This window comes from Pongo abelii, chromosome 22 (assembly GCF_028885655.2).
Source record: "Pongo abelii isolate AG06213 chromosome 22, NHGRI_mPonAbe1-v2.0_pri, whole genome shotgun sequence".
Lineage (NCBI taxonomy): Eukaryota > Metazoa > Chordata > Mammalia > Primates > Hominidae > Pongo > Pongo abelii.
The window spans coordinates 40,943,151-40,965,074 of NC_072007.2; the positions used below are offsets into that span (position 1 = coordinate 40,943,151).

Consider the following 21,924-nt stretch of genomic DNA (forward strand, 5'->3'; position numbering starts at 1 on the left):
CTTTTAGATAAATTTGTCTGTGGTCTTATCTTAAACTATTTAAATTTCATTAAAATGGTGTTAAGACATTTTGAACTTAGTCTGTGATATAACAATCTGGTCGTGATATGTGTGACTCAGGATATGTTTTATAAGTTGTGATTTATGCTTAAATTCTCAGTTTTCCATACAGTGTAGCTTCCAGAGGGTCATGTTTCACTCTTTAGCATAATAATTATTTGTTTATTAAATACAATAGAAATATTTTCTCAAAGTTGCTACATTAACTTTATTTATTATGTGTTTTCTTTTAGTCAAATTATCTTATATTTTACTTTTTTTCTTAGGACAACTTTCAATTCACCTATAAATTCATAAGATATTCTTCTATGTTTTCTTTTTTAATTAAGGTGAAATTTACATAATATAAAATTAATTATTTGGAGTGTAATTTAGTGCACTGACAGTGCTGTGCAATCACCACTTCTATCAAGTTCCAAAATATTTTCATCAACCCAAAAGGAAATACCACACCTATTCAAGGGTTGCTTCTCTTTCTTCTCTTCCACGGTTTCTATATTTTGTTAATGTTTTCTAGGTGCTAAATTTTATTTTTAGAACTTTAATCTATTGGGGAATATATTAGGTTTGGTTCCAATTTTTTAATTGAATTGTAATTGCCACATTTATTACATACCAAATATTTCTTTTACTGTAAGTCCATTTCTGCATATTCTATTTCATTCACTTCATTAATCTATCAATTCGTGTTTCAAAATATAATTCCAATCACTATACCTTTACTACATGTCTTAATATCTGGTAATACAAATCTTACCTTTATGTTCTTTTTATTAATTTTTTTGCAAGTGCCTTTAAATGTCAAGGATGACAACTTTAAAAGATGAGCTAAAAAAGACTGAAAAGCTGAGCAGAGCTTTCAGTGGTCACCAGGCACTCAATAGAAGAAAAGTACATTTGAGAATTTGCTAAAAAAGAAATTTTACTAAAAAGTCAGAGCTCTCTCACCTGATACGTCTAGAAGGCTATGCCTAAGGGAAAGTGGTTAAATCAGAGGTAGAGAAAGTTTTACAAAGTGTAAAATCCGGGTTAGTTAATTTCCTGATTCCACTGAGGAAAACTGTCTTTATGCAAGCTGTCAGAAGGTAGAACTAATCATATCAGTAGGAAAAATATTATACAGTGCTTCAACAGTTTTCTAAATATACAATGTCTAGTACTCAAAAAAATTACCATGAATGCAAGAAACAAGACTAAGAGACAATAACACAATAGATCAAGACCCACAGGCGATCCAGATAGCATAAATGTCAGTTGTGGTATATAAAATACTAGCGATTAATAGGATGAAAAAGTAGATGAAAAGAGTAAGAATTCTACCAGAGAATCAAAATTTATTTTTAAAATCAAGTGTAAATGTCTCAGTTCATTTTCTGTCATTTATAACAGAATACTTGAAACTGGGTAATATATAAAGAAAAGAAATTTATTTCTGATGCTTATGGAAGCTGAGAAGTCCAAGGTCACTGGTCCACTTCTGGTGAGATCTTCTTGCTGGTGGGAACTCTCCTCAGAGTTCCAAGGCGGCAAAGGGCATCACAGGACAGGGTGAGGGCATCACAGGACAGGGTGACTCAATGGGCTAGGTCAGATCTCTTTCCTTTTCTTATGAAGCGACCAGTTCCATGCCTATGATAACCTATTAATTCATTAACCCATCAATCCATTAATTCATAAGTCTATGAATGAATTAAACCTTCATGAGGACAGAGGAGAACAACATTTATTTATTTCGTAAAACCTTATTTTATTATTTTATCTTCAAAATAAAAATACAGTAGAAAGGTATTAAAGCTAAAAGTTTATTCTTTTGAAACACTAATAAAATGAATAAACGTTGTACTATCAAAGGAACAGAAAAAAAACAAATAAATTACCACTATTGCTAGTAATAGAGATATGATAATATATTCTGCAGAACTTAAATGTAATAAGAAATCATTCTAGGTAACTTTATACCAGTGCATTTGAAAATATGAAGAAATAGACATGACTTGAAAGTAATAAAAGAGGAAATATAACATTTAAATAACTCTATATCTATCATAAAAAATGAATCTTTAATTTAAAACATCTCATAAGGTAATATCAGGCCTAAAGGGCTTCAATGGGCTATATTCTCAATCACTTAAGGAAGAAATAATGCCAACCTAATGTAAACTAAACTAGATTACAGAAAAAGAGGAAAGCAATAGTCATAATAGCCTTGATTTTATTTTTCAACCTCTATTTTAGGTTCAGAGGTACAAGTGCAGGATTGTTATACAGGTAAATTGAATGTCACAGGGGTTTTGTGTACAGATTCTTTCACCACCCGGGTAATAAGCATAGTACCGGATAGGTAGTTTTTTTTAATCCTCACTCTCCTCTCTCCCTCCACCCTCATTTAGACCCCATTGTCTATTGCTCCCTTCTTTGTGTCTATGTATACTCCATGTTTACTTCCCATTTATAAGTGGGAACATGCACTATTTGGTTTTCTGTTCCTGTCTTAGTTCACTTAGGATAATGACTTCCAGCTCCATTTATGTTGTTACAAAGGACAAGAAAGATCTCATTCCTTTTATGGCTATGTATTATTCCATAATGTATATGTACCACATTTTCCTAATCCAGTCTACCACTGGTGGGCATTTAGATTGATCTGATGTCTTTGATATTGTGAATAGTGCTACAATGAACATACGCATAGATGTGTCTTTATGATAGAATAATTGATATTCCTTTGGGTATACACCCAATAATGAGATTGATGGGTTGAATTGTAATTCTGCTTTGGGTTTTTTGAGAAACCGCTAAATTGCTTCCACAATGGCTGACCTAATTTACATTTCCACCAGCAGTTTTTAAGTGTTCCCTTTTCTCTGCAGCCTTGCCAGCATCTGATATTTTTTGACTTTTATATAGTAGCCATTCTGACTGTTGTGAGATGGTATCTCACTGTAGTTTTGATTGGCATTTCTATAATGATTAGTGATGTTGAGCATTTTTCATATGCTTGTTGGCTACATGTATGTCTTCTTTTGAGAAGTATCTGTGCATGTCTTTTGTCCACTTTTTAATGGGTTGTTTTGGTTTGTTTTTGTTTGTTTTGCTTGTTGATTAAGTTTCTTATAGATTCTGGGTGTTAGACCTTTATCAGTTGATTAGTTTGCAAGTATTTACTCCCATTCTATAGGCTGTCTGTTTATTCTATTGATAGTTTCTTTTGCTGTGCAGAAGCTGTTCAGTTTAACTAGGTCCCATTTGTCAATTTTTGTTTTTGTTGCAGTTGCTATGGCATCTTCATCATGAAATCTTTGCCAGATCCGATGTACAGAATGGTATTTCTCAGGTTATTTTCCAGGGCTTTTATACTTTGAGGTTTACATTTAAGTATTTAATCTATCTTCAGTTGATTTTTGTATATGGTGTAAGGAAGGTGTCTAGTTTCAATCTGCATGTGGGTAGCCAGTTATCCCAGAACCATTCATTGAATAGGCAGTCCTTTCCTCATTAGTTGTTTTTGTCTACTTGTTGAAGATCAGATGGTTATAGGTGTATGGCTTATTTCTGGGCTCTCTATTCTGTTCCATTGGTCTATGAGTCTGTTTTTGTACCAGTACCATGCTGTTTTCGTCACTGTAGTCTTGTAGCATAGTTTGAAGTCAGGCATAATGCCTCTGGCTTTGTTCTTTTTGTTTAGAATTGTCTTGGTTCCATATGAATTTTATAATAGTTTTTTTCTAATTTTGTGAAGAGTATCATTGGTAGTTTAATAGGAATCACATTGAATCTGTAAATTGCTCTGAACAGTATGGCCGTTTAAACAACATTGAATCTTCCTATCCATGAGAATGGAATGTTTTTCCATTTGCTTGTGTCATCTCTGATTACTTTGAGCAGTGTTTTGTAATTTTTGATGTAGAGCACTTTCACCTCCCTGATTAGCTGTATTCCTAGAATAACCTTGATTTCAAAACCAAAGTCTTGACGCAAAAGAAGATTACAGATCAATCTTCCTCCTCAAGATATATCCAAAATATTAAGCAACTTTTTAGGAAATTATCAAATTAACTCAAATTTGATTGTATATAAAACAACGATATCTCTTTCCACTCATAAATTATGTAAAAAGTAGGCAGTGAGGTAAGTATTAGGAAAGTTTAGAGGAATATCGAGATCTCATACACTGTTGTTGTGTATATGGATAACACTTCTAGGTGATGATTTGACAATACTTACTGAAATGAAAATGCATGTAACCCATGATGCATTAATTTTACGCTAGGGAACATAAACCAGAGGATTTATCACATAGATCCACAAAAAGATATTCACAACAATGTTCACTGCTGTATTGTTTATGGAAGAAGAGATTAGAAGACAATACAAGTAGCCATGGCTATGATGCATGGAATACTACAGAATATGGTGAAATACTATGTAAGGGCTAGAAACAATTCATTAGGTGTACATGTATCCTGAGCTAATGTTAAGCTGATTTGCGTAGGTATAATTACAGCAGTTATTTATGCCAGTGTCTGATTTCACTAATCAATATCTGTAGCTTATGAAACATATTGAGTATTTTTACTATCACGCTTGCATCTAGCCACATGGATGGCTTTTAAAACCATAGTTTGGCCAGGCACGGTGGCTCACGCCTGTAATCCCAGCACTTTGGGAGGCCGAGGCGGGCAGATCACCTGAGGTCCGGAGTTCGAGACCAGTCTGACCAACATGGAGAAACCCCGTCTCTACTAAAAATACAAAATTAGCCGGGTGGGGTGGTGTATGCCTGTAATCCTAGCTACTCTGGAGGCTGAGGCAGGAGAATGGCTTGAACCCGGGAGGTGGAGCTTGCTGTGAGCCGAGATCGTGCCACTGCACTCCAGCCTGGGCAACAAGAGTGAAACTCCATCTAAAAAAAAAAAAAAAAAAAAAAAAAAAACACAGTAGTTTTAAGTAGAATACAGTCCTGTACCACAGAACAACATTTTATTCAATGACAGATCACGTATATGATGGTAGTCACGTAAGATTACAATGCCATATTTTTAGTGTACCTTTTCTATATTTAGACACATTTAGATACACAAATAATTACCATTGTATTACAGTCACCTACAATGTTCAGCACAGTAATGTGCTGCACAGGTTTGCGGCCTAGGAATGATAAATTATACCATATAGCCTGGGTATGTAGTAGGCTGTATCATCCAGGTTTGTGAGTATACCCTAGGCTGTACTCACATTCTGTGTACAACCATGAAATCACCTAACAGTGCATTTCTCAGAACATATCCCTGTTGTTAAGTGACACATGACTGTGTAAGAGTGACAGTAAATACACTGTTTTAAAATGAGGATCACACTCATATCCCAAAAAACACAATGTATATTTTTGAAATATTCAAGCTATTCAATGAGTATAATAAATGTAAGGAAGAAACAAGGAGATAAGTGGGATAGAGATTAGGGATAATCTGTATAATAATATTATAAAATAAAACAGGAGAAGATATGTTAACGGAAATATTTTTATTATTATATTTTTTGTTTGTTTGTTTGTTTGGAAACAGAGTCTCACTCTGTCACCCAGGCTGGAGCGTAGTGTGCAATCTCGGCTCACTGCAACCTCCGCCTCCCAGATTCAAGCGATCCTTCTGTCTCAGCCTCCCAAGTAGCTGGGACTACAGGCATGGACGATCACACCCGGCTAATTTTTGTATTTTTAGTAGTGAGGGGGTTTCACCATGTTGGCCAGGCTGGTCTCGAACTGCTGACTTCAAGTGGTCCACCCACCTCGGCCTCCCAAAGTTCTGGGATTACAGGCGTGAGCTACGGTGCCTGGCTGGAAAATATTTTTATACTGAGCCACTAAATTAATCCTATGTACCTGAGGTCTAAAACACACAAACAAGCCAACAAATTAATTCTTCTATTTCCATATACTTTCCTTCTTGTATTTCATTTTTGTTTTAATTACAAAAGTAATGTTGCAAACAGATATTATTTTAATTTTTATTAAGTTAATTTCCCCATTATTCTCTATTTCTACTAACCAATGTTGACACTTTAGGTTTTCCCTTTTCTATATGTATCCAAAACAGAATTAACATACATTGGGTTTTTTACTTTTATTTACTTAACAAGAATGGCATTATGCAATGATTTCAAAAATTATTAACTTGTAAATACTTTCCACATAAGAAGTTGTCTGTCATCTGTTTCTCTTTTGTTGACCATCCTCAGTGGGACCTCTGTGAAGTTGAGTCAGAGTATGAAGAAAGATTGACTCGAATAGTGAAGCTATAGATGGAAAGGAAGGACTTACAGAAAAGAATAGTCACTCCATTTAGGCAAGCACTAAAGTGACAAGATAGCAGAAGCAGTGAGAGGCTGCGGAAATTACTAGGAGATTTAGATAATGACACTTTCACTTTATTAGGGACTTGCTGCAGGCTATGAATTTAATTCCCTTTAATGTTTTGGGGGAGAAACATAGCTAAAGCTTATATTTTGTCATTTATGTTGTGTTTTGGCTGTTTTAGCTGTGATGCTTGGATTGTTATTTTAGACACTGGAATCAGGGGGTTCAAGATTTATAAAGTTTAGATAACCCTATTTCATTTTCTCAGTTGACAATCTTTTGCTTTATGTGACATGGACATCATTTTCATATCAATATAAAAAGTTACAACTCATTATTTTCCATGCCTACATAATATTGAAAAATACTGATATACCATAGCATTTGCCATCACTGTATTGTTGACCAATTATATTGGAAAAACCTAAAATGGATCAATAATATCCAGTGCTTGAGAACATTTCCCAAGGTCAGCACTTTCATACCTTGCTGGTGGGAATCTGAAGTACTACAAAACTGCTGGAGAGAAAGCTGGCAATTTCTATCCTATAGAAATTAAAGCACCAGTCAATAATACTTACAAGGAAGTGTATCATCACAGTGCTTTTATATTAAATAACATGATAAACATTTTTCTGCTGAACAATTACAGATTTGTAAGCATCATGTTATATTTAGTTGCTTCTTATTCTGGGCATATATAAAACAATGCCATATGTTTTATTCCTGTGATTTATAAGGTCAAGGACGACATCTGTTTCATTTCTACTGTGGACCACTAAGTTCCACCATTAGCACAGAAGGTGGCTTAATTAATATTACCCGAAAATAATGATAATTTAGCACACAGCAACCCTCCCTTCATCTGCTAGAGTCCAACTCCTTAACTGTGCATGAAGGAAACTAATTATGATATTTCATGCTTTTTCTGAAGTGATGTTTAACTACAACTTAAAAGGCAAAAATGAATGTTACAAGAGATGTTTTGTGTGACTCAAATTTTCCTCCTAATCATCCAGGTTTTACAAACCCTTAACTCTTTGTTAGAAATTTTAGATCTTTTGTTATATTTACTATATTTCATATATTTATATAAAATAATTTAGTTTTAAATTTTACTGATGCATATCTTTTCATGAATTTTGAAATTTCTACTCATAATTTAGCCTTGTGGATTCCAGACATCTTCACTAGCTTCTGAAATTGATGTATGCCTTTCTCTCCAACTTTAATGAATCCTATTTCCATGTGAGCTCATTAGAACTCTCTTTGCTCTCTCATTCTGCTCTTCTGAGGGCCCTTTATAAATTTTTTGTCCACATAGTTTGTGTTTGTATACAGATTGTATAGTTTTATCTAGAAACAGCCTCCCAAACCTACTGAGCTGTAGGACAAACACAAGAAAAGAAATCTTGGGCCAGACAAATTGTGATTCTCTTATCTTCTGAATCAAGGCTTTCCAAAAGTTAAACAAAAGCTACCTATGAGTGGATAAATATGTAAGTAGCACTGTTATATTGAACAACTATTTTCTCAGATGAAAGGGGTAAAATTTTACTTACAATAAACATCTCAGCCAAAGATAGTATAGTTCAACAGTAAAGCCAAAATCGCTTATTTTGCCCATTTTATCCACTTACTAACATGTTCAGTGTTTCATTTAACAAATATAAATCATATATTACCATACTCTTCACATTGTGTCCATGAGGCATGCTATCATGCTGCAAGGGAAACAAGTATGTGCATGCAAGTAGAAGAGAAGGGAAATGTATTAGTCCATTCTCACACTGCTAATAAAGACATACCCAAGACTGGGTAATTTATAAAGGAAAGAGGTTTAATTGACTCACAGTTCCAGACAGCTGGGGAGGTCTCACAATCATGGCAGAAGGTGAATGAGGAGCAAAGTCATGTCTTCCATGACAGCAGGCAAGAGACAGCTTGCCTCTAGGGGAATTCCATCAGATCTCATGAATCTTATTCACTATCATGAGAAGAGCATGGGAAAAACCCACCCTCATGATTCAACTACCTCCACCAGGTTTCTCCCATGACACATGAGAATTATGAGAGCTACAATTCAATAGAGATTTGGGTGGGGACACAGCCAAACCATATCAGGAAACGAAGAAGAGAGGAGAGGAAGAGGAGGAGAGGAAAGAGGAGGGGAAGGGAAAGGAGAGGCAAGAAGGGGACGAGAAAAGAAGAAGAATAGAAGGAAAGAATACAAAGAGGTTAGGTAATATAATAGGCATGTTCATGGGATACTATGAAACCAGAAAAGTAAAAATAGGTGAAAAATACCAATAAAAATAATTAAATCCTAATTAATGAGAAGGATTTCTTCAGGTAAAGAAAATGGAGGAATAAACATCTGTAAAAAAAAAAAGTTGCCATTCAGATGTGTTCTTTATCCATTTACTTTCTTAGAAGAATATTTGACAGAATGCACAGCTGGTGACACGGCCTCACGTGTAGCCCACAGGGTGTTGACAGGCAGTACTGTGAAAGGTGAACAGAGAGACTGAGAAGGAGGTGGTCAATGTTGTCACTCAGCACATGAGGAGACATGTTACACAGTCTCCCTGAAGAAGTGTTTAGATTTTCTAATTAAACAGGATTTGCTCAGTGAAATGATTCCCTCTAGTTGGACATCTGAGATCATTGACTCTTAGCACCTTTACTTGTTATAGAACCACTGCTATTTGCCAGTACCCCACAACCTCCCAGGCACTGTGCAGTGTCTGAGGAAGGGCACTGGGCAAGAAAAGTTATAGGAAATGTGTTTGGTTTGTTCTTTCTATATTGTACCTTCCCTCATCAAAAACAGTCACATAGGAGAAAATTTAGGTGGAGCATATTTATTTGTTAAAATCTAAGTGTCTTGAAAATAGAGAGAATAAAGGGTTTTAATATTGTTGAGGGGAGCAGAGTAGGAATACAAAAGAGTAAAAAAGAAACAGAGAGAAGTTTCACCTAATGCCCTTACAAAGAAAGAAGCATGAGTTCTGTCTCTGGAGTAGCAAGAAGCTCTGTACCACTCCAGGACACTAAAAAGTTAGCAAGGTCTCAAAGAAGATAACAGAATTATGCTAAATTCCTAGCTTCAGCAAAGATTTCTGCACTCCATACTTGCCCTACACAACTTAGCCAACGGATTTCAAAACCACATCATAGGCTAATGTAATGACAAAGTCTTTCATGACCATCACTAGCAAAACTTTATGGATTTTGATGTTACCTTTGAAGTATAAGCATTATATCTGATGAGATGTAAATTATAATAAATTTACAGATGAAATTTTCTATTAGCTATTTTTGACACTATTTTTACACTATTTTTTACACTATTTTTACACTATTTTTTTTACAGATGTTTATTCCTCCACTTTCTTTACCTGAAGTGGCAATCTGGTTTTGCATTATGCAATATAAAATCAATATTAGAACTTGTGTAAAGCCTAATTCAAACCTATAAAATGTGTGAGGCAAAATTTTAATGTTTATATTTTATTCTTTTTGTTGGATTCTCACAGAAGTTCCGTGAGTTTTTGGTCCTAGACTGCCTTTACATAAATATATTTTGTGTATAAAACAAGATACTAAAGAATGAAACTATGAAAGCCAGTAAAACAGCTACATTTTTTCCCAGAAAATAAGTCGAAGTATATACTTTTGAATACTCTATCCTTTCCCCAATGTATGTTCTTGACATTTTTGTCAAAAATACATTGACTATAAATTCTTAGATCACATTCATGAATTTATTTCTGGTTTTTCAACTTTATTCCATTGTTCAATGTGTCTGTTTTTATGACACTACCATGCTGTTTTAGTTACTATGGCTTTGTAGTATAATTTGAAGTCAAGTAATGTAATGCCTTCAGCTTTGTTTTGTTTTTTTGTTTGTTTGGTTTTTTTTTGTTGTTGTTGTTGCTAAGAATTGCTTTGGCTATTCTGGATCTTTTATGGTTCTATATAAATTTTAGGATTATGTTTCTATTTCTGTGAAGAATGTAAATTAGCGTAGTTACTATGGGAAAAAGTGTGGAAGTGTCTCAAAAAGACAAAAATAAAACTACCATAAATTACAGCAATCCCACTGCTAGGTATATACCCAAAAGAAAGGAAGTTCATATAGTCAAGAGATATCTGTGCTCCCATGTTTATTGCAGCACTATTTATGATAATTAAAATATTGAATAAAACTAAGTGGCCCTCAAAATTGATGAATGGATTGCCTAAGCCCAGAGGTTTGAGACCGGCCTGGGCAACACAGAGAGAGACCCTGTCTCTCCAAAAAAAAAAAAAAAAAATACGGTGGTGCATGCCTGTAGTTCCAGCCGCTTGGGAGGCTGAGGCACAGGAGGATCACTTGAACCCAGGAGATCAAGGCTGCAGTGATCTGTGATAGTCCCAAAACACTCCAGCCTAGGTAACTGAGAGAGACCCAATTTAAAAAAAGAAAGAAAACCAAAAAAAAAAGATAAGAAAAAGAAAATAAATAAATCCTAGCATTTGTAATAATATGGATGGAATTGGAGGACATTATGATACATAAAATAAGGCAGACACAAAAATACTAAAATAGCATGTTCTCACCCGTAAGTAGGAGCTAAAATAATTGATTTCAAGAGTTGAATGATGGCTACCAGAGACTGAGAACAGTGCTAGAGAGGAAGGATAAAGAAGGGTTGGACAATGAGTACAAAGACACAGTTAGATAGAAGGAATAAGATCTAGCATTTGATAGGAAAATAGGGCAATTATAGTTAACAATGATTTATTTTATATTTCAAAATAGCTAGAAGAGTGAAATTGGAATAATCTCAACACAAAGTAATAATAAATGTTTCAAGTAATGGATATTCCAACTACCCTGATTTGATCATTATACATAGTATGCATGGATCAAAATATCACATGCAACTATAAATATGTATAATTATTATGTATCCACAAAAATTGAAAATAAAAAATAAAAAAATAAAGTATGGATTTTACTAATGGTGGGAATCACTTCAATTATTTAAAGATACATAACAGGTACAGTGAAAGCTAGAGATGGCCAGGACCCCATGCGCTTGCATCCTCAATCAGCCCTCTAAAGTTGTCTAGAGAGAATGCAGATGAGAATTTTCAGGGAAATAGTTTATTACAACTTATGGCTCTGACTCCAAACTTCTGTGTGGTCTTCTTGGCATGTGTGAATCATAAAGATTACTTGCGGTCTTAGCGTTGCCCCCATGACATTTGAGTTGTAGATACAAATTCCAGTTTTGCCAGTGCACTGTGCTTTCTTGAATGATCAGTTCCATGTCTTATACCTGTTTGTTTTCCTAGTGCTTACCATAAGCATTCAGTTCCCGTTTGTAACTTTTCCTCATCTCTCTACCACAAACCAACTGTTCAGCTTTGGGCGGAACATTCAAGTGGTCATTATCTAAATTGACTTATATAAAGAACGCTTTGAGGGAATGACATTTAAGGCCATCTCAAAGTTTCTCCTAAGTAATTCATTTTATTTTTGTTAATACCTTTTGAGATTTGAAGACTACTATCACATCTCTTTTAAATTACTTTTCTGCCAAGTTCTCATAAGTCAGCTTGTTAGATCATTTCTGACTTGGAGGGCCTTAAATCTTATGAAAACATAATAATGATAGAATTAGCATCTCCAGGTGGTTGTACCTCAAGCAACAAATCCTATGTGGGAGAAAATAACCTTCAACTACGTCAGTCTGGACTCAAAAAGGATATAAGGTTAATTGAATTTGTCTGTTTGGTTTTGGTTGTTTGATTTTCATTCCCATATAGTATAGTTAAAGCTGAGGCCTGGTTTTGTTTTGAGTCAAGTCTTCTATCATTTGTACCTTGGAGTGACTTTTTACTGCCCTCTAGCTGAAGAGGAGGCCATAATTCTCTGATGCTAGAGAGTGCGGGAACATGCCATCTGTCCTAAGAAGGGGGCATGGGTCAAAAGAACACCAAAAGTGCAGTAAGTTACAGCTGACTCATACAGAGGGAAAAGAAGAAAACAGGGATCCACAGACATAAATTTTCCAGGGAGAAAATTTGTGGCCTGGAATATATATCCCTGTGTTTCCTATGTGGTGTTCCCTTTGATAAACCATCTAACTAGAAAGTACATTTTAGAAAAAGAGAGTTAGGCACTCTGTTCTTTGAAATAAAAAGTCAGTGAAGGAGAGGAAAGTGAAGATAATGGTGAATACAAATTTCTGATTCTATTTACCATTTTCCTTTCTACTTTGCCTCCACCACAGTAATGTTCTTCCTATTATCTTATTAAAAGAACATTCATAACCAAGTCATCACAGTTGATTGTAATAATGTATGAATTAGCTGTGTAATTTATATTAATATATGATGACCTAAACCATTTAGGTTTTGCATCACTTTGCGTTACTTAGATTCTTGGTACACAATTGGAAAAATATGTGTGGAATTTTAACAGACAATGGTGGGAGTGGGATGGGCTTTAACTATGTATTTTCTTACCTTAGCTGATATTTACTTCTATTCCCATTTGAAAATACTGTTTCCTTCTTGAAAAGTGCAGTGTATATGATTCACCAGCAAGAAAAGCAGATACTTTTTATTGCACATCAATCAGCAAATTTGTTTCCATTTATAAACTGTTAATATTACATTTTCTATTTAAAATTGAAGTTTGTATTATTGTTGTTTGATTTCAAAGGAAAATTCGATATTCTAATTGATAGATGATAATTCTATACATCAAATTTTTATTTTATATATTCGTAGTTTCTAGTGAATACAAATATCAAGGAAAAATGATGTAAGATAACATAGCCTTAAGTTGATTTTATCGACAATGGAGTGCAATCACCTTGTCTACTTTTGGTTGTTGCTGTTGTTGAGAGTGAAGATGATTTGTAGTGATTTAGAGTTTACCATATTTCTGATCTTGCATTGGTAAATAATATCAAATGGTAATGAAATGTTTCTTTCTTTTTTTTTTTTTTTTTTTGAGACGGAGTCATGCTCTGTTGCCCAGGCTGGAATGCAATGGTGTGATCTCGGCTCACTGCAGGCTCTACCTCCTGGGTTCAAGCCATTATCCTGCCTCAGCCTCCCCAGTAGCTGGGACTACAGGCACCACCACCATGCCCAGCTAATTTTTGTATTTTTAGTAGAGACTGGGTTTCATCATGTTGGCCAGGCTGGTCTTGAACTCCTGACCTTGTGATCCATCCACCTTGACCTCCCAAAGTGCTGGGATTACAGGCGTGAACCACCGTGCCCAGCCTCGTTTTTGTATAATCCATTTTCTCAGAGGCATTTCACCATTATGTTGGGCTTTAATTTGAAAACACCATTGCAAAATACTCAACAAATACAGTAATTATTTTTAAAAATCACTCAAGCAATGTAACAATATACTCCAGTATGTCATACTCTGCTTTGCAGTCAAGATTCTAAAGTTATTACTTTTTCTATGATGAAGTTCTCAAATGGAATTCAGAAGAGGTTAGAGGACTACATGAAGCCTATGAGTGAAGATGATACAGCACATATGTAGTGTGAGATGATGTTATCCTTTTTGTTCTTAAGTAAAATGAATATATATATTATTTCGATATATATTATTTTTTAAATAAGAAAACCAAAATAACTCCAAGTAATTTTAACTATTAAAATTTAAAATCTCACACATGCTTCTAAGTATCTGTATATTTAGAACTAAGTAAAAACAGGCCAGGTGTGGTGGCTCACACCTGTAATTCCAGCACTTTGGGAGGCAGAGGCAGGCAGATCACTAAAAGTCAGGAGTTCGAGACCAGCCTGGCCAAACATGGGGAAACTCTGTCTCTATCAAAAATACAAAAATTAGCCTGGCATGGTGGCAGGTGCCTGTAATCGCAGCTACTCGGGAAGCTGAGGCAGGAGAATTGCTTGAACCCGGGAGGCAGAGGTTGCAGTGAGCCGAGATCGCACCACTGCACTCCAGCCTGGGGGACAGAGCAAGACTCTGTCTCAGAAAGAGAAAAAAAAAAAAAAAAAAGTAAGAGCTAAATAAAAACAGGGAAATGCTTAGAGTTCAGTTGCTCTAGTAATTTTTATGTCCTCCATGAATTCCAACAAAAGCATGAGACCAAAAAAAAAAAAGAAAGAATAATAAAATCAGATGACTTAATTTGGAGGCTGCTACCTCTCAAAAGTTAGCATAGATGAAGCATTACATTGCTTGTTGCTAAACAACATACAAAAGGAGTCATTTGCCAACAAAAACAAAATCCTATTGTTTATTACGTATTGTGCTACATGCTAAGTACACTATCTCATTAACTATGGCAACAGTCCTCTGACGTCAGTGTTTATAACCTTTTTGTTTGAATGGAAGAGGAAACTTACGAAATATGAAGATTAAGAAGTTTTCTGACACATGCACAGCTAGGAATGGGAACATTGGCACCTAATGTCACTCTCTGTGGCCCCAAAGCCTGTGCTTTTTAGAAAAGAGAAACATTGTGACTACACTTTGCCATAGAGGAGAATTGTTTGATACCCCCATATAAATGCTCCTACACTCACTTTATCATACATAGCAGTCTCATAGAGCGATTCCTTCGCCACCACAGGAATGGAGTCGGGAATTTTTTTTTTTAGACAAGTCTCACTCTGTCACCGGGCTTTCTTAAATAATTTTATAATTATGTAACACATATAACTGAAGAAAAAAACAACTGATTTTTGACTTTGATTTTGAGAGAGAGAAAGATATGAGGAGAGGTAGGAGGAGGAGGAGAAGGGAGAAGAGGAGGAAGAGGAGAAGTAGATGCAAGGTGATGAACAGGGAAATAGTGTAAGAACGTCATTTCTGTTTCAAGTGGAATGCTAGGCAAAGTCTCCTAAGGAGTTGATATTAACCAGAATCCAGAAAAAAGTGACAGAACTGTCTATGAGAATGTTTGAGAAAAGGCCGATGGAATTAGAATTAGAATCAATGTGTGTGTGTGTCTGTGTGTGTGTGTGTAGCCAAGGCAGGTGGATTATAAGGTCAGGAGTTCGAGACCAGCCTGGTCAACATGGTGAAACCCTGTCTCTACTAAAAATACAAAAATTAGCCAGGCGTGGTGGCAGGTGCCTTAATCCCAGCTACTTGGGAGGCAGAGGCAGGAGAATCACTTGAACCTGGGAGGCGGAGGTTGCAGTGAGCCGAGATCGCACCACTGCACTCCAGCCTGGGTGACAGAGCGAGACTCCATCTCAAAAAAAAGAAAAAAAATTGTTTCAGTGATTCTCTCTCCTCCTCCCTTTGTTTTGGCTGATAATAATCTACCATTCTACACTAAGGATGATATCATTCCACTTCCTTTCTTCATTTTGTATATTTCGAAGTATATCTAATTAACAGGTACATATTTATTTAATATTAAATATGTGGTGGATACTGACAATTAAATAACTCAAGTTTTATGTAAAGTAGAAAAGATGAAGAGAAAAAGAGTTATTGAAAGTTAAGAAGAAATTTCTAAGAAGCTAAGTATCAACTAATCTACATAGTGGTCTGGCTTTCAAGGGGGTAAAACATGCCCCAAATTGGTGTTGACTCATACACACACACAAAGAGCATTTTATATTTTTCAAAATTTCAAAATAGTCATATTTTCCATCTCTGAGTGAAACCACATTATGTCTATGACTAACAGGTACTTTGAAGACAAATGGAGTTTTCACCGGATGAGTCATTTTTCTCTAACGGAGAGCTATCAGGATTGAGGGTGATTAAAGCAGAATAGATCTTTGAGAAACTAAATAAGAAACAATGCTCAATGGTATTTCTTAGAAGCAAAAAAATCAGATCATCTATAACAGAATATCTGTTTTCATAACAACCATAATAACCGTTACAGCCACAGTGGGTGCTGTATATACAGCCATACCCACAACCACAGCAAGCGCCAGATCCACAGCTCCCACACACACTTTCGTAATTGAAATACATAGTGTCAGGAGATGAGAATTCAGCCAGGTAACACAATTTCTGGAGTTTGGAACCCTTGGAATCTTTCTATATAATAAGAGGTCTGCAAAGTGTGTGTCATCCCTGCTTTGCCTTCTTATTCCCACAAGAATTTATATTTAACAAGCTTGTTGTTGTTTTATTCTGTGTCCTAAGAAAGCCTCTCATTTTAGACCTTCATTTAATTCCTGCAAATTAATCATAGACTGTAAAAAGTAATTTGTACATTCTGTATACATGTTCTCAGTGAGCCCCAAATGTACACACCACAAATATCATGATGCTAAATCTTGCCTTTCTCTTCACTAATCTATAATTATATCGTGTACTTAAGTTTGAGCTGTTTTTAATTTATTAATACATCTTCTAAACCAATAATTGCCTTTTTGCCCCTTTATTATTCATTTCCTATGCTCAATTGACTCAGAGTCAATTTATTTTGAAAATAATCAGGGTCAGATCTTCAGTCTTCGTTGTGAAGTTCTCACCCATTCATGCCCCCACCACCTCTCTCATTCTTCTTCACATCAGCATTCCAAGACTCTCCATGGATACTAAGTCCCTTACAGTATTTATCATTCCTTAGTATGGTTTTTATTTCACTTCTATCCCCCCATATCTCAAAAGAGCTTTATATTATTTATGGTTTTCAGATACTATGATTCATAAATTATCATTCACATATCTCTAGACTAGAATATATAAACTCATACTCACCCCTGCATCCAAAGTAAGCCAAATGTTACTTCTTCAGAACCCCAGAGGGTGATTTTTTTCCCAGGAGATTCTTGAGGCTTGTCCCTTTTCTCTTCCTCTCCACATATGTCATATCAAAATGTAATCATGGAACCCTGATCTCAATAGCTCTCTACACTGCTTCTTCCCTCAAAATAATACATCTCTATATACAATAGATGCCATTGTTTTCCCTTTTATATCTGTTTGTGAGACCAGCATTTCTATGAATTTTTTTTAATTATAATTTAAGTTCTAGGGCACATGTGCACAACGTGGAGGTTTGTTACATATTTATACATGTGCCATGTTGGTGTGCTGTACCCATTAACTCGTCATTTACATTAGGTATATCTCCTAATGCTATCCCTCCCTCTTCCCCCCAACCCCACGGCAGGCCCTGGTGTGTGATGTTCCCTTTCCTGTGTCCAAGTGTTCTCATTGTTCACTTCCCATCTATGAGTGAGAACATGCGGTGTTTGGTTTTCTGTCCTTGTGATATTTTGCTCAGAATGAGAGTGATCATTAAAAAGTCAGGAAACAACAGGTGCTGGAGAGGATGTGGAGAAATAGGAACACTTTTACACTGTTGGTGGGACTATAAACTAATTCAACCATTGTGGAAGACACTGTGGCAATTCCTCAAGGATCTAGAACCAGAAATACCATTTGACCCAGCTATCCCATTACTGGGTATATACCCAAAGGATTATAAATCATACTGCTATAAAGACACATGCACATGTATGTTTATTGAGGCACTATTCACAATAGCAAAGACTTGGAACCAACCCAAATGCCCATCAATGATAGACTGGATTAAGAAAATATGGCACATATACACCATGGAATACTACACAGCCATCAAAAAGGATGAGTTCATGTCCTTTGTAGGGACATGGATGAAGCTGGAATCCATGAATATTTTAACTACTTGATAGAAATAAAACAATCGTCTTTCTTAGAAGTGCATTCAAACAACCTCTACTAACCAGATTGGTGACAGAGACAGAGTAAGTCAACAGAGAGAGCACCTCAGGCCTTTTTTTTTTTTTTTTTTTGCTTTTATAAATAACATTCTTTATAAACAATTTAAATACAGCATTGGTGGCCTGAAACTTAATTCCCCCCAAAAGGTGAATTTACATTCCAAAGAAAGCACATATCCAATCATGAAAAATGGGGAATTTCTCCTTTTCTTTTTTTTTTCTTTAGACAGAGTCTCACTCTGTTGCCTAGGCTGGAGTACAGTGGCGCGATCTCGGCTCACTGCAACCTCCACTCCCGGGTTCAAGCTATTCTCCTGCCTCAGCCTCCCAAGTAGCTGGGACTACAGGCGTGTGCCACCACACCTGGCTAATTTTTTGTATTTTTAGTAGAGATGGGGTTTCACCATGTTAGCCAGGGTGGTCTCGATCTCCTGACCTTGTGATCCTCCCGCCTCGGCCTCCCAAAGAGCTGGGATTACAGGTGTGAGCCTCTGCACCTGACCTCCTTTTCTTTATTCTACTTACTCAGTTTCTCTTTGCAACCATCACGATGTTTAAAGCAGACAAATTTTCTCTTTGACTGCTACAAACATTTGTCTAAACAGAAAATTATATCTTAAACCTAGTCTGGAACAGATATATAAGTATGGGCTTCAGTTTTAGAGAGAGACTCCTTGTATGTGAGGATAACCTTATAAAATACAGAACATTTGACTCCCTTAGTATATTTCTAAGATATAGTATAGTACAAATATAGTACTATATAATACTATAATAGTACTATATTCATACTATATTAGTATATATAATATTATATAGTGTAATGTACATAATACTGATGTATTAGTATCTATACTACTATAGATACTAATATACTATACACTAATACTACTATATTAGTATCTACAGTACTGTATATATACTAATGACATCTCAAGATTTTATTCATTCATATATTAAGTTGCCATATTCATCAAATAGAAATACAGGACACCCAATTAATTTTACATAAGTAGAGAATAATATACTGCATGAGACATTTTAAATAAGTTATTCACTGATCTGAAATTTAAATCAAGTGTTCTGTATTTTGTCAGGTTATCCTCACATATAAGGGGCCTATATAGTACATACTAATATAATGTATAGCATTATTATATATTCTTCATATATAGTAATGTGTCACTTAATGATGGTGAATTATTCTGAGATATGCATCATTAGGTGATTCTGTTGTTATGCAAATATCATAGAGCGTACCTACGCAAGCCTAGATTGTATAGCTTTACTACATACCTAGGGTATTTGACATAATCTATTTTTCCTTTGCTCCCAGACTATAAATTGGTACACCATGAAACTTTACTGATTACTGTAGGCAATTGTAACACAATGGTAAGTATTTGTGTCTCTAAATGTGCCTAATTATAGAAAAGGTATAGTAAAAATAGTTTTATAAACTTATGGGACCACTGTTGTATATATGGTCCGTATTATCCAGAACATCTCATGCAGTGCATGACGGTACCATGAGCTACATTGAGTGTCAGAGCACCATGCTCTGAAGGAACAGAATTGAACCGTTCAATTACTATATTTATAGCTGGTGACAATAAAGATCACCTTAAGTCTATTTCGTACATTTCATTCTGAGAAACATTTGAAAAGGGAATGATCTTATTTGTGACTCCTTGGCATCTTTTATAGTCTTTGTAATGGGACAACCACAGTCAGGCCACCTTTTAGACTGGAAGCACAGGCTCAAGACACCTGTTTGTGTTCTGAAGCTATGGTTGTAAAGCATTTACACAGCATTTACAAACCATTTTACAAAACATCATGCTGCGGAGTAATGTTAACTATTTCATAAAGGCTACATTTGGATTATTGCTTTATATTCTGGTCCAAATAAAACACTTCAGTGTGTAATGGCATCACACCATGCTTTGAAAAATATCTACTTTAAGGCAAGTGGCAATGCAAACATGAAATTACATTTTATTTATTTATTTATTTATGAGATGGAATCTCGCTCTGTCGCCCAGGCTAAAATGCAGTGGCATCATCTTGGCTCACAGCAACCTCCGCCTCCTGGGTTCAAGCAATTCTCCTGCCTCAGTCTCCCGAGTAGCTGGAATTACAGGCACCTGCTACCACGCCCAGCTAATTTTTGTATTTTTAGTAAAGACGGGGTTTAGCCATGCTGGCCAGGCTAGTCTCAAACTCCTGACCTCCTGATCTGCCTGCCTCGGCCTCCCAAAGTGCTGGGATTACCAGCATGAGCCACCATGTCCGGCCCATATGCTTTTAAAATATAAGTTGTTTATTATATTACCAGCCTATGTGTTTTCTGTCAAAAACACATAAAAATAACGTTAGCTCCTCCAGCTCTGTCTGACCCTATGATTTTAAAATAAAGTTAGTTCAAACTATTTTTTTCAGAAAAGTTAAGTTAGAAAGGAATATATGTACACATATACATAGTTTTTGAAAGGCCGCAAGTAAAAGCAATGCAATTACTGTAGTAATTTTCTCTGGTTAGTGTAAATTATGGTTTATTTTATTTCTTTACTTTTTTCTGTAGTTTATACGTGTAACAATAAAACATTACTTTTGTAATCAGAAAAATAAGGTTAAGAAAAATTTGCTTTCCATGGTTTTCTACCTTAAATCTAATAAAAGTCATATTAATGTAAGTGATCAATTACTCTTACTTAGTTATTAAAATTTTCCTGCTACTTTTTCACTTTATAATCATTTCAGAACAATAATATCAATTATTAAATAGTAAAAAAAATGTATTTTAACAATAGCCAGCACTTTAAACAGGTTGCTGTTTAGTTTTCTAGGCTTGCCAAAATACAGTACCACAAATTATGTGGCTTAAACAACAGAAATGTATTGTCAGGAGGCCAGAAATAAGAAATCGAGGTATCAGTTGGGTAAGTTCCTTCTGAGGGCTGTAAGGGAGAATCGGCTCCAGGCCTCTCACACAGCTTCTGGTAGCCTCAAGTGTTTCTTACCTTGTAGATTGGGTTCTTCCTCTCTCTTTGCCTTGTATTTCCTCTGTGAACGTTTCTTTCTGAGTCTAAATTGGCCCTTTTAATAAGGACACAGTCACATTAGGGTGAGCCCTAATCCAAAATTTGTTTCCGAAGGTTTTCTTCCTTAAATCTAATAAAAGTCATATAAATGTAAGTGAGAAACTCCTTTTACTACTTAGTTATTAGTATTTTCCTGGTGCTTTTTCCCCTTAGACTCATTACAGAAAATAGTATCAATTATTAAATAATAGTAGAAAGAAATGGTATTTTAACATCTTTGCTTGATTACCTACAAAGACCCTATGTCCAAATAAGATCACATTCACAGGTAGTGGGGATCAGGACTTCCAACACCCTTTGGGGGATTACATAACACTGCATAATCTCTCATGACTAGAAAAGCAGGCTTTTAACAATACAAAGCATGCCAAAATTTAGTCACTGTAGCCTAAGGAGGATGTTCCATGTATTGTACTATAAGAGTTATATTATAATTTAAAACTTTCCAACATAAATAATCTTCATTGTGCACTACTTACCTAGTCTGCTCCTCTGCAACAAACATCCGGAATGATAAAAGACTTTTTTAAAGATTTTGCAGAGGCTCAACTTTGATACTTAAAACTACTGTGTGGTGTTATTATCTACCATGATTTTTCATCCTTCATTATCAGTCACCATAGAGCTTGTGACTACAGCATCATCTCTAAGACAGTCTTCCCATTTCCA

General features: G+C 35.4%; 1 protein-coding gene across 1 annotated transcript; it reads right to left on the reverse strand.

Annotated features, from left to right (window-relative positions):
* Positions 1-16,106: 16,106 nt before the first annotated feature.
* On the reverse strand, positions 16,107-16,427 carry LOC112130472 (keratin-associated protein 21-3). The gene has a single exon (XM_024239275.3). The coding sequence runs from the start codon at positions 16,407-16,409 to the stop codon at positions 16,107-16,109; it is 303 nt and encodes a 100-aa protein (XP_024095043.2). The 5' UTR covers positions 16,410-16,427.
* Between the last annotated feature and the right edge of the window lie 5,497 nt (positions 16,428-21,924).

Coding starts and splice junctions, on each gene's coding strand:
- LOC112130472 (XM_024239275.3), bottom strand. CDS start 16,409: ATGTATTTCAATTACGAAAGTGTGTGTGGGAGCTGTGGATCTGGCGCT.